This window comes from Euprymna scolopes, chromosome 45 (assembly GCF_053919585.1).
Source record: "Euprymna scolopes isolate OS-2025 chromosome 45, ASM5391958v1, whole genome shotgun sequence".
In the NCBI taxonomy this organism is placed as follows: domain Eukaryota; kingdom Metazoa; phylum Mollusca; class Cephalopoda; order Sepiida; family Sepiolidae; genus Euprymna; species Euprymna scolopes.
The window spans coordinates 29243258-29255546 of NC_136526.1; the positions used below are offsets into that span (position 1 = coordinate 29243258).

Consider the following 12289-nt stretch of genomic DNA (forward strand, 5'->3'; position numbering starts at 1 on the left):
ATACAACCATATAAATCTTCAGTCTCATTTCGTCATTCATCTACACAACAATTTATTTAGCTAAAAAGTAAAAAATGGAAAAATATCTGAAACCAGACCGACTAGATGTGGACGCCAGTAAATCGGACGCGGCAGACACATGGCGTCACTGGAAAAAATCTTTTCACATCTTTCTTGACGCGGTCGGCGAAACGCAGTAGACTCCTCTAACAGACAGACAAAAACTACGTTTACTAATTAACCTTGTCTCTACAACTATATTCAAATATATATCGGACTTGGACGATTACAACACTGCTATGGATACTCTCGAATCTGTGTTCGTGAAGCCTAAAAATACTATATTCTGCAGACATTTACTGGCTACTCATCGTCAACAAACGGACGAAAGTGTAGACCAATATTTACAGGCCCTTAATAAACTCACCAAGGACTGTGAGTTCCAAGCCGTCACAGCTACTCAGGCGAGGGATAACTACGTCAGAGATGCCTTCATCGATGAAATTTCTTCCAATCATATACGCCAGAGATTCCTGGAGAACAAGAAGCTGGATTTAAGCACGGCGTATGACCAGGCTTTAACCCTCGAAATGGCGCAAAAGCAATTAGCCTCTTACTCCCTACAGAACTCTCTGAATGCATCTGCCTCCACTGTCCGGACCGAAGTTACAGAGAGTGATGACCAGTCTGAGGGTGGTGAGGGATGCACTATAGCTGCTGCCTCGGGACAAAAACGCTTCTTCTGTGAGAACCCGAGACACGATAGATTTAGGTGCCCTGCCCGAAGCTCTGTTTGCAAGAATTGCAACAAGAAAGGACATTTTGCTCGTGTCTGCCGATCCCCTACAGCAGCCGCTATAAATCACGGTGAGTCGATTCTTGCTTCTATTCCATCTTACAATTTTACAGAGAGTCTATCTCACTCATCGTTGTGTGGTAAAATTAAGGGCAAGTCTGTTAATATACTCATTGATACGGGAAGCTCGGAAAACTTCATTCATCCTGATAAGGTGAAAAGGCTGGGACTGTCGACCATGGCAAGTTTGAGAAAATTTTTATGGTTAGCAGTTCGCATTCGTCCTCTACTCCCGGGCATTGCATAGTATCCCTCAATCTGGGCGGATGAAAATATGATGATGTCAAACTATCTGTTATGGCCGACTTATGCTGTGACGTCATCCTCGGACATAATTTCCTATGCCAACACTCTTCTGTGAAAATACCTTTTGGAGGACCGCTCCCCCCTCTTACGATTTGTGGATTGACAGCAATTAATAATATCCCTTATCCTTCTCTGTTTATGAACCTAACCCCCGACTGTCGTCCAATAGCAGTAAAATCAAGGAGGCACAGCCTACCAGATGCTAAATTCATCAAATCTGAAATAGCGCGCATGCTGAAGGAAGGGATTATCGAACCCTCTCAGTCTCCATGGCGAGCTCAAACGCTTGTGAACCATAAGAAGAGACTCGTAGTAGATTATTCCCAGACAATAAACAGATTTACTCTTCTAGACTCTTATCCCCTACCTCGGATAGAGGACATGGTAAATGAGATTGCTGGTTATAAAGTATTTAGCACTCTGGATTTAACCAGTGCGTATCACCAGGTTGCCATCAGATCAGAAGAAAGAAAATATACTGCATTCGAAGCTGCAGGGAGCCTCTACCAATTTTGTCGGATACCTTTTGGAGTGACCAATGGGGTAGCTAGCTTCCAGCGAGTTATGGATGACATAATAAGAAGACCTCAAAAATACCTACATTGACAATGTCACTATCTGTGGCCAAAACCAGGCAGAACATGATAACCATCTGAAGCAGTTCATGAATAGCGTGGATAAGTACGGTTTGACACTGAATAAAAACAAATGCCATTATTCGCTTAGCTCTGTGAATCTGCTCGGATATACAATAAGCAGTGGTTCAGTAAGACCCGACCCCGACAGACTCAAGGGATTTGTGGACCTCCCTCTACCTCTAGACCATACTTCTCTTTGGCGAGCTATGGGGATGTTTTCCCACTACTCTAGGTGGATCTTAAACTTTTAAGAAAAACTACATCCTTTAACTAGGGTCACCCACTTTCCCCTCAACGAGGAACAAACGGATGCCTTCAAGCATCTGAAGAAAGAAATTGCAAAAGCATCCCTGGTAGCCATAGACTCAACTCTACCATTTGAGGTCGAAACAGATGCTTCAGAACATGCCATTGCCGCCTCGCTAACCCAAAATGGTCGTCCTGTGGCTTTCTTTTCTAGGACTTTAACGTCTGCTGAACAAAAACACTCTTCAGTTGAAAAAGAGGCCTACGCTATCGTAGAAGCCATTCGAAAATGACAACACCTACTACTTGGAAAGCATTTTAAACTTGTCACGGATCCAAAATATGTTTCTTTTATGTTCAACCCCAAAAGCAAGAGCAAAATAAAAAATGAGAAGATCACAAGATGGAAGCTAGAACTCGCCTGCTTCAGCTACGACATAACTTATCGTCCAGGAAAACAAAATTCAGTTGCGGATGCTCTATCTCGAATTTGCTCAGCCACAATTTCTATTGAGAAACTATATCCTCTGCACAGGGATTTGTGTCACCCTGGAGTAACCGGAATGGTGCACTTTGTTAGAAGCAAGAATATGCCATACTCCGTAGATGATGTAAGAGCGGTGACCAGATCATGCCAGATCTGTTCTGAGATAAAGCCTAGATTTGTTAAAACTCCACCTCAAATGCTCATTAAGGCAAGTCAACCCTTTGAGAGGTTAAGTATAGACTTTAAGAGACCTTTGCCAACAAATTCTTGAAATCGATTTTTGCTAACTGTAGTAGACGAATACTTCCGTTTCCCTTTTGCTTACCCTTGTGCAGATGTCTCGGCAACAACTGTCAAGAAACACCTTACCAGTCTATTTTCTATTTTCGGAAATCCTTCATACATACATTCGGATCGAGGCACTGCTTTCATGTCCGACGAACTCAAGGAATTCCTTCTCTCTTGCCGCATTGCTACCAGTCGAACAACTGCATTTAATCTACAAGGCAACGGCCAAGTGGAGAGATATAACGGAATCATCTGGCAAACAAATAGCCTCGCTCTACGATCGAACAATCTCCCCATAACTAGCTAGGAAAAGGTGCTAGATGTAGCACTACACTGCATACGCTCATTTCTCTCTACCACCCCAACTGCACCCCTCATGAACGTCTGTTTAATTTCCAAAGGAAATCTGCGTCTGGCAATTCTATACCAATTTGGTAAGCCAAATCAAAATCTGCGCTCCTGAGACGCCATGTACGCGAAAGTAAATATGAACCCTTAGTTGAGACAGTGGAAATTCTGGATGTCAATCCGAACTATGCGTATGTGTGACTTAATAATGGGCGAGAAACGACAGTGTCACTACGCCAGATTGCACCACTTGGTGACGAAAACAACTATTCACAGCCTGAACTTGCTGCTATGGAGGACCCTATCAAGTCTAGCCTTGATCATCCTCCTCCACCAAGCGTCACTAAAGACTCTGCTTTTAATACTCTGGCAGACATCGAAAATTATGCCCCTGAAACTGGCACTCCTACATCTCCTCGCCGCTCACATTTGGATGATTTGCAAAGAACTTCCCTTGAAGATGCTGATGCATTAAATCCCAGACGCTCGTCTCAAGTTCGTCGCAAACCTCCATATTTAGCTGAAAATTACCAGCTTTGAATTTGTTCCTTTTCTCTATTTTCAGTTTGAGCAGAAGCTGTCCGAAAATATGTCCTGGAAGAACCTTGTGATACTGGGCTTTCTTAGGCGGCGGAGAATGACCTGAAAATAAAAGAACTCTTCTTTTTCTTCCCTACCCCGAATTACCTCCCCTGTTTCTCTCTCCTTCTGGGAGACAGTAGTAGCAGCGATCGGCCATCTTTCTTTCCCCTTTTTTTTTGCCGGCACTCTTTTTAGCGGAATAAAGCTTTATACAACTATATAAATCTTCAGTCTCATTTCGTCATACATCTACACAACAGGACTTTACAGGTAAATTTGCAAAAAACACTTCTTTTTTGTTGTTTTAACTTTGAATATTTTATTTATCGATCTTTTATCTTCAATTTGTGATATATAAAAATTTGTACGTAAATCAATTATTAAAATTTTAACAGACATTTCAAAATTAATTAAAAAAAAAACGTTTGTCTAAAATATTAAATTTGGTTTATTTGAAAGAGCATAAAATTTCACATTGACCCTGAAAATATCGTAACAATTGACCCAATAGAAAGATTTTGATAGATTTTTAAATTTTAAAAATTGAAAAATATTTATCTCGTAAAATTCAGTTGATTTCATTACGTAAAAAAATGGCTGCCTGAACGCACGCAGGCACTTTGTAAACACTGTTATTTAAAAACTAAAAAATAATATTTCTACTATTTTTTAAACAACTTTAATAGTTTATTTTGGAAGTATATTCCATGCAGAAAATAAACAACCCACTTTAAAAAGAAAAATTACGATTTTTTAAATTTTATTCGCAGTTTTGTGTTAGGGGTGGCAAAAATTCCTCAAATTCTGATACACCTAGTTGCGATTGCAGAAAGTAGACTTTCCGAGTGGCGTGTTTTACAATCGTTCACTGCGCAGAGGGAGACAACTCTCTTTTACTTTGTGCATTTATTTTATATCATAATTTAGGGCGCTCGATGCTACGATATATATATATATATATATATATATATATATATATATATATATATATATATATATATATATATATATATATATATATATATATACCAAAACATAAAAAAAGCTGCCACATTTTTTTTTAAATGTAACAAAGTCGATAACATTAATAATACAAAATGTAGTCTTTATGCGACTATTAAGAGAAAACCAACGAACCAACGATATTTTTATTAGATGAAAACATGGTGCAAGTCTATAAATGATCCACAAGTAATCTTTTTTAGTATAAAAATCTGAAAAAAAATCTTTATAATGTACGTACTTGTCACTGCATGAAAATATCATATTCCAAAAATCACGTAAATCGATCAAGTAGGGTTTGTTTTTTTTATTTAAGAAAATCGAATATTATGAGAAATTTTATCGAAAAAAAACTTCCCACCATCTTGTTTCACCGACACCTATTGGCAATGTTGGGAATATAAGACCAGAAAGGGGCAGACAATCGACTTTCCACGCTATAGAAAAAAAAAAAAAAAACTTGGAAAATTAAGACATTTATAAGTTTTTGAGGATGTTGAAAAAGAAAATAACGTTTAAAATTCCAGTAAACGAGTAGTTTCCAAGATATGAAGAAATGTTAGTTTAAAGAAAGTGGGGTACCACTTTCCTATAATAATTTAATGTAAAATGACCACCCACTTTATGGCTACCACTAGTGTAAAACTTGAATTTACGCCGCTGAAATACACATTTGCCGAATTTTTGTTGGAGGAGCGTCAACATGTTGGTGCTCAATTTACGTAAAATTCTTCATATCTTGGAAACTACTCGTTTGTTAAAATTTTAAACGTTATTTTCATTCCAAAAATACGTAAATCGATCAAGTAGTTTTTTTTTTGTTTGTTTTTTTTTCATTCAAGAAAATCAAATATGAGACATTTTATCGAAGAAAAACTTCACGTCATCTTGTTTTTGAATGATACACTGCTAGCGACACCTATTGGGAATGTTTGGAATATAAGATCAGCAAGAGGCAGACAACGACTGTCCACGCTATAGAAAAAAAACTTGGATAATTAAGACATTTATAAGTTTTTGAGGATGTTAAAAACGAAAATAACGTTTAAAATTTCAGCAAACGTTTCCAATATATGAAGAAATGTTAGTTTAAAGAAAGTGGGGGATCACTTTCCTATAATAATTTAACGTATAATGATCACCCACTTTATGGCCACCACTAGTGTAAAACTTGAATTTACGCCGCTGAAATACACATTTGCCGAATTTTTGTTGCAGGAGCATCAACGTGTAGGTGCTCAATTTACGTAAAATTCTTCATATCTTGGAAATGTGGAAAAAAAAAACTATTTAGAGGGTGAAGTAGATTACCCAGTGATAGCGTAAGCTCCGAGGGGTTGCAAAGGATGCCTTATGCGATCCCTCCCTACTGGGTCGAGTAACAAGTATTGTTGTACGGCGAGCAGCGAGTAACTAAGTTGTGCCAACCGTTCACCAGTAAGTCATTAACACCACCGGTACTAGTCAGAGACACAATTCTTTTATAACAGAAGAACTGTGCATCCCACTACTCCTCCAAGTCTATAAGAGACCCGTCCTCTCAACCACTCAGATTAGAATTCCGCCCTCGAGGCCGGCGCCACCACGTAAGCAATCTTCTTTTCTTTTTTTTTTTTTATTTTCTCACACACTCCCGACAAAAGCAAGAAAAAAAACAAAAGGTAGAAGAGAGAAAAGAAAAAGAAAAAAGTTACATCAAAATGACAGACCACCAAAATATTTAATAAAAAACAACTGTTAGTACAATATATCATGTTAGCAGTAGTCCACCAGTCCAGATATCAATTAAGCAGGCAGCTGGATAGGTCTACCCCGTCGTTTTTTTAGGGGCGCGCATTCTGGGCAATACCACTTTTGCCTGTTGGGAGGTTCCGAGTTGATACCGACACATCGGAAATGGTACCAATCGTTACACGAGTCACACCCGATCATATTCTGATTTTGCTGTGGAGAGCTGCACAGGGGACACAACCAGACCTGCTCCTCAACACTAAGGGGTGAACCCAACGTCTCCCCTCCCTCCGCAACAGGAGGTCCATCAGGAGTCCTAGAAAGCTCTAAGGGGTACAGATGTTTCAGGGAATGTACTTCCTCCAAGCCCTCCCCTTTTTGAACACGTGCTGCTCTAATGACACCATCATGGCCTGGAATCAGTTCAGTAATAGTTCCTAAGACCCAAAACGGTCTGGGTTTCAAAGGAATCTTAATCAGAACAACATCATCCTTCTGGAGGCGGGTTCTTGTACTGAGTCGGGATCGACCAGGAATCTTCCTTCCCAGCTCTAGCAGGTACTCCTCATACCATAGTTTGTGGAAATCTGTCAGACATTGGTCCCTAAGTTCCAAGGTTTGAATTAGCCTCTCCCTGCTGGGTGGCAACAAGGTAGTTCTATCCTCTCTATCCAGTTGTATCAATAGCCCGGGGCTCTGATTGGGCTTAAGGAACATATTGGGGGTAATTGGAGTAGCATTTTTGTCGGCTGACACCTGGTAAGTAAGAGGCCGGTTATTAACAGACCTCTGAATATCAGATAACACTGTCAGAAGGGTAAAGTAATCCAATCTACCCCTGCCAAGAATCTTAAATAGGCAGTTCTTCATGGTCTTGATACATAGCTCCCATGTTCCTCCATACCAAGGAGAGAACAAGGGAATGGTTTTAAGTTTTAACTTACAAGGACCGTATTTTCTTTGATAGTCCGTAAAAAGAGAGAGACGGTCGAAAATCTTTCTACTTCCTATAAACGTTTTCGTGTTGTCACTATAAAGGGTTTCGGGAATGCCATATCAGTTAGTAAATCGAACCAGGGCCTGTCGGGAACTACTTCAATGTGTATTGCTCTGATATTCAAGCAAGTGAACAGGAGCAAGTACATTTTCGTATCTCGTTTCCCGTCACTCACCCAAAGATGGCCAGTAAAATCAATCCCAGTGTGTTGATAGGGGACTCTGAAATCAGTACGGTGCGACAGCAGGGCAGCAGCAGCATTCGGCGTCACTGGCATTGAATTATAACGTTTACATCTGGCACAAACAGCCAGTACCTTATTCACAGCTTGTCGACCCTGCGGGACCCAATAACCGCTTCGCCTCAACTCCGCTAGAGTTGCCCCAGTTCCAAGGTGGCAACACCTTTCATGACAATCTAAAATGATGAGTCTGGTAACAGGATGATGTTTCCCTATCAGAATGGGGTTTTTAACTTTTTTTTTTTTTTTTTATTACATTTTCACCCCAAACAAGGCACATTGCCACTTTGGTGTAGGGGGCTACTATCAGGGGAAACATCTACTGGGGTACTATGTAGGGATTAGGGCAGCGAGATGTTGGTTCACGTTGCACTTGAACTTATGCATGTCAGTACAGTTAGGGAAGCAGTGACCTGGAATGGAATTCCAAAGTCTAGCAGTTCTGGGGAAGAAACTACTGGAGTAGAAAGATCTTTTACATCTAGGGATCTCTACAGTGTGGGGGTAGGATTTTGCAGCTTGTCGGGTCTGTCGAGGGTGTTCAGGTCGTGGGGGCACAAGTGCTTGCAGTTCTTCAGAGCATTCACCATTATAATACTAGTAGAACAGGCAGAGGGATGCAACGTTTCGACGATGGGACAGAGGCTGAAGTTTAGATGCCAGTTTAGGGCCTATCAGATTTGCGACTCTCTTTTGAACCCTGTCAAGGAGCGAGAGACTAGTAGCCGATGCACCGGCCCAAATATGACAGCAATACTCCATGCATGGGCGAATAGTGGCCTTATAGAGGTACAGGATACTTTCGGGTGTTAGAAGTTTTCTAGCACGGTAGAGAGAGCCCACCTTCTTTGCAGCGGCCCTGGCAATGCCCTCGATGTAATTGTTCCAACTCATGTTTCCTGTGAACGTTAGGCCAAGGAGCTTGAGAGACGTACTCTCAGATAAAGAGTCGTTGGCCATTGCTATAGGTGGTAGAGAAGGTTTCTTGTAATTATTGAATGAAACCAGTTTTGTCTTGGTGGCATTAAACGTTACCATCCATTTTTGTCCCCATTCCACTACTGATTGGAGGTCATCCTCTAGTGTTTCTGCCATTACTTTAGATATATGTTCATTTGTTTCCCTGTCGTGCCTGCTATAGAGTGTGGTGTCATCAGCATATATACCCATCTCAGAGGCAATTTTGTCGGGGAGGTCATTTATGAATATTAGGAATAGCAGAGGTCCAAGGATAGATCCCTGGGGCACTCCCACATTTATATCATATTATTTAGATGTACGACCGTCGAGGACAACCTGGATTTTTCTCTTATCTAAGAAGGATTTAATTATGTTAAGTATTCTACCGGTGATACCGTAAGATCTAATCTTCCTGAGGAGACCCTCATGCCATACCCTGTCAAAAGCCTTAGATATATCTAGAGCTACCGCTCTGCCCTCTCCCGCTTTGTCCAGTGAATGGTATATGCGTTCAGAGATTACAGTGAGGATGTCTGCCGTGGAACGGGCTTGTCTAAATCCATATTGATGGTCGGTCAGAAGTTTAGCATCTGTAAGGTGCTGGACTAGAGCATGGTTAATTAAGGTCTCAAATATTTTGGCAAAAAGTGGGAGGAGGCTAATAGGGCGATAATTTAATGGGTCAGTTCTTTCGCCAGAATTCTTGAATACTGGTACTACAGAAGCAGTTTTCCAACAGCTCGGAAAGCAACTAAAGTGAGAAGATTGGTTGATTCTTCCCCGAGAGCGAATCAAACCATCAGGGTTTAGAAAAAGATCCAGAGCACGAACCCTAACTGGCATGGGTTTACCACTCGGCTCCTTTAGGTACTCCACTTCCACAGGAAATTCTTGCCGTTGCACTGTCTTCATAAGGTAGATCGCTGCCTTAGAGTTGTAGTCCCATTGTCGATTAAATCGGATGGCTAGGAATTTAAACACCAAGGCAGTAACAGTCAGTAAACCAGAGAATGAGGAAAACCTCTGAAAAGGTATGGCGGAAGTGTACTCCTGATCATGGATTAAAGAACAATTCGCTGAACTGCGGGTCATTCGCTGGCATATCTCACTCAAACAGGGCATATCCTGTCCAGGCCATTGAGATATTCCTTCGCATAGCCAGGAAGGGCCTGAACACCAAAATTCCATTTTAGATTCGAACCTTCTTGTTAATCTTCTTGTTAACAAATCCGCCGGGTTGAGTATACTATCAACATATCTGAAGAGAGTCTTCAAGCCATAGCGAGACTCCAACTCCACATTCATCTGCAGAATGTCTTTAAGTCTATTTTTTGCAAAAACATTTTTGCTAGCCATGGTTTGAGATAAAATCCAGGACAAGACCACCTGTGCATCCGTGGCTATACACAAATTCACAGAGACAAATCCTTCATAATTGTCCAGGATTGTGGTGAGACACTTGAAGGCGAGGAAAACAGCCATTAGTTCCAACACAGGCAAAGTCTTGTCCATCATAGGTGCCACCTTAACTTTCGCAAATAATAAGGATGACCGACCATTTTGCATGATATACACGGCAAACCCATATGCTTCCTTGGACGCGTCGCAAAAGAGGTACATATCTCCAGGCAGCCCTGCCATAAGCGCCTTGTGCAAAAAACGGAAGTCACTCAATCCTGAAAGGTCCCTGGCCAGCTCTCTCCAATCGCTCAAGATTGCCGGCTGGAGTGGATCATCCCAAACTGCACCCTTCTTCCACATGGACCTGATTAGCACTCTACTGCAGATAGTAACCGGGAGACATAGGGACAATGGATCGAAGACCTTAGCTGACTCGGAAAGAACACCTCTCTTTGTTGTCACATCAGGATTGCACTTTACTGGAGTGACGTACAACTCTTCCGAATGTGGGGAGTATCGGTAGCCCAGTACTCTCTCCCACTCCTCTTCATGGACACTTAGAGTACTATCCTCCTTCATCCTAGTGCGGAGCGCCTGACTGTTTGAGTTGCATGACTGGATAACAAAGCCCCCTTCCAGCAAACGCTCTCTAACAAGTGAATACAATGTAGTAAGCTCACTTGCGTCTGCCACGGATGCCACAAGGTTATCCACATAAAACCGGTCCTCCATCATTCTGCAGCAAGCATCCTGTGGGTATTTTGCCGCATGCAATGTTAAGATGCACCCCAACACAAATTGGGTTGAGGTAAATCCGAATATCAAGGTGGTATAGCGGAAACAGCACAAACAATCTCCTTGCTTCAGAAAAAAGCAAAACCGGTTCCTATCTGCCTCCAGCTAAAGCCAAATCATTAGGAATGCTCGGCGAATGTCTGCTAGTAGCACATAATTGTTGGCTCTAAAGGCCAACAACAACTTTAAGATGTCCCCTGTTAAGTTAGCGCCAGAATATGCTGCTTCGTTCAGCGATAATCCATCTGTCTTCAAACTACAGTTGAACACTGGTCTGATCCTAGTTGTTGCCGTAGGGTCCGATTTGAAAATTGGTCTATGTGGTATCCACACATATTTGTCGAACTCCTGAGGGGAGACAAAAATCTCTTCAATTATACCGTCCTCCTGTTGCTGATGAAACACCTCCAAATATTCATCGTATATTTTTCTTTTAGTCAAGTTTGCTGCCACCCGGTCTAAAACATGCAAGGAAGTTGCATGATTAGAGGGGACTCTGGCTAATCTATCGTGATGCCAGGGGAGCTCCACATAATAGCTTCCATCCCGAAACTCTACCATTTCCTCAAACCGCTTCATCTGCACTTTATTGTAATCAGAGAAGTCCTCCTGACTGGGAAGCCCCAGAGATTCCAACGTAAACATTTGTTCTAGTCCTCTTTGCACCATACTGTCAGGAAAGCACTCCGCCATGGGATCCAGGTATGTTGATTGTGTTTCAAGGACAAAACATAAATGTGATGCATCGACCTGGGGGGTATGTTCCATCACCGAATTAAACGAGAGGTGAGTAACCTCAGAGGGGGGCTTATCCTCTAAAAAAAAAAGAGTCCACTGCTCCGAACGGGATCAATCCAGGCGGGGTTGCAAAGGCCCATCCATTCAAACATGGGATCAGGTGTTCAATCAGATCTAACCCAATTATTCCCTTGATCGGTATTAAATCCACTCCGATCTCAAACTGGCTGGCCAAAGCATATTTTACATCCTGAAAGACACACAATAGAGATTCCAAGTTGGCCACTCAAACCGACAAGTCCATACCATCAGCTACCAAGACAGGAGATGTCACAATCCTTCCAGAACCCAAGTCCACTCCCAGGACTACCTCTGTGAACCCACGCTGACACTCACCTAGAAAGGTAGACAATCTCAGCTGACAATTGACACCAAGGGTTTCGATTGGGCACAAAGTTCGCAGTACATCTGCCGCCAGATATGTCCGCCCGCTACCCGTGTCTAGTAGGCAATTCACTGACACTGTCTTTGTTCCACAAGAGAATGTAACTGAGAGAATGGGAGGCAACGTGCGGGAATACCCGGTTGAAGTTGCATTGTTCACATCCACATGATAAGAAGGAGTAATAGCGTTCCCCCTACCAAACTTTTGAGACCTATCCTGTCTTACTGT

At 41.8% G+C, this 12289-nt stretch overlaps 2 protein-coding genes across 3 annotated transcripts in view; both read left to right on the forward strand.

Moving 5' to 3' along the window:
* The first annotated feature begins 299 nt into the window (after window positions 1-299).
* Window positions 300-2339, forward strand: LOC145269136 (uncharacterized). The gene is made up of 2 exons (XM_080124743.1): window positions 300-1060; window positions 2075-2339. Exons 1-2 carry the CDS (start codon window positions 300-302, stop codon window positions 2337-2339), a joined length of 1026 nt encoding a protein of 341 aa, XP_079980869.1.
* A 25-nt stretch (window positions 2340-2364) lies between these two features.
* LOC145269329 (uncharacterized) overlaps window positions 2365-12289 on the forward strand; it is a 33194-nt gene continuing 23269 nt past the window's right edge. The window contains exon 1 of one of the 2 annotated variants that reach the window (XM_080125031.1): window positions 2365-4021. In XM_080125031.1, coding sequence (XP_079981157.1) covers window positions 3461-3709 — 249 coding nt within the window. In that variant the 5' untranslated portion in view covers window positions 2365-3460 and the 3' untranslated portion in view covers window positions 3710-4021. The remainder of the gene's footprint in view (window positions 4022-12289) is intronic. The other variant, XM_080125030.1, reaches the window with a different exon arrangement.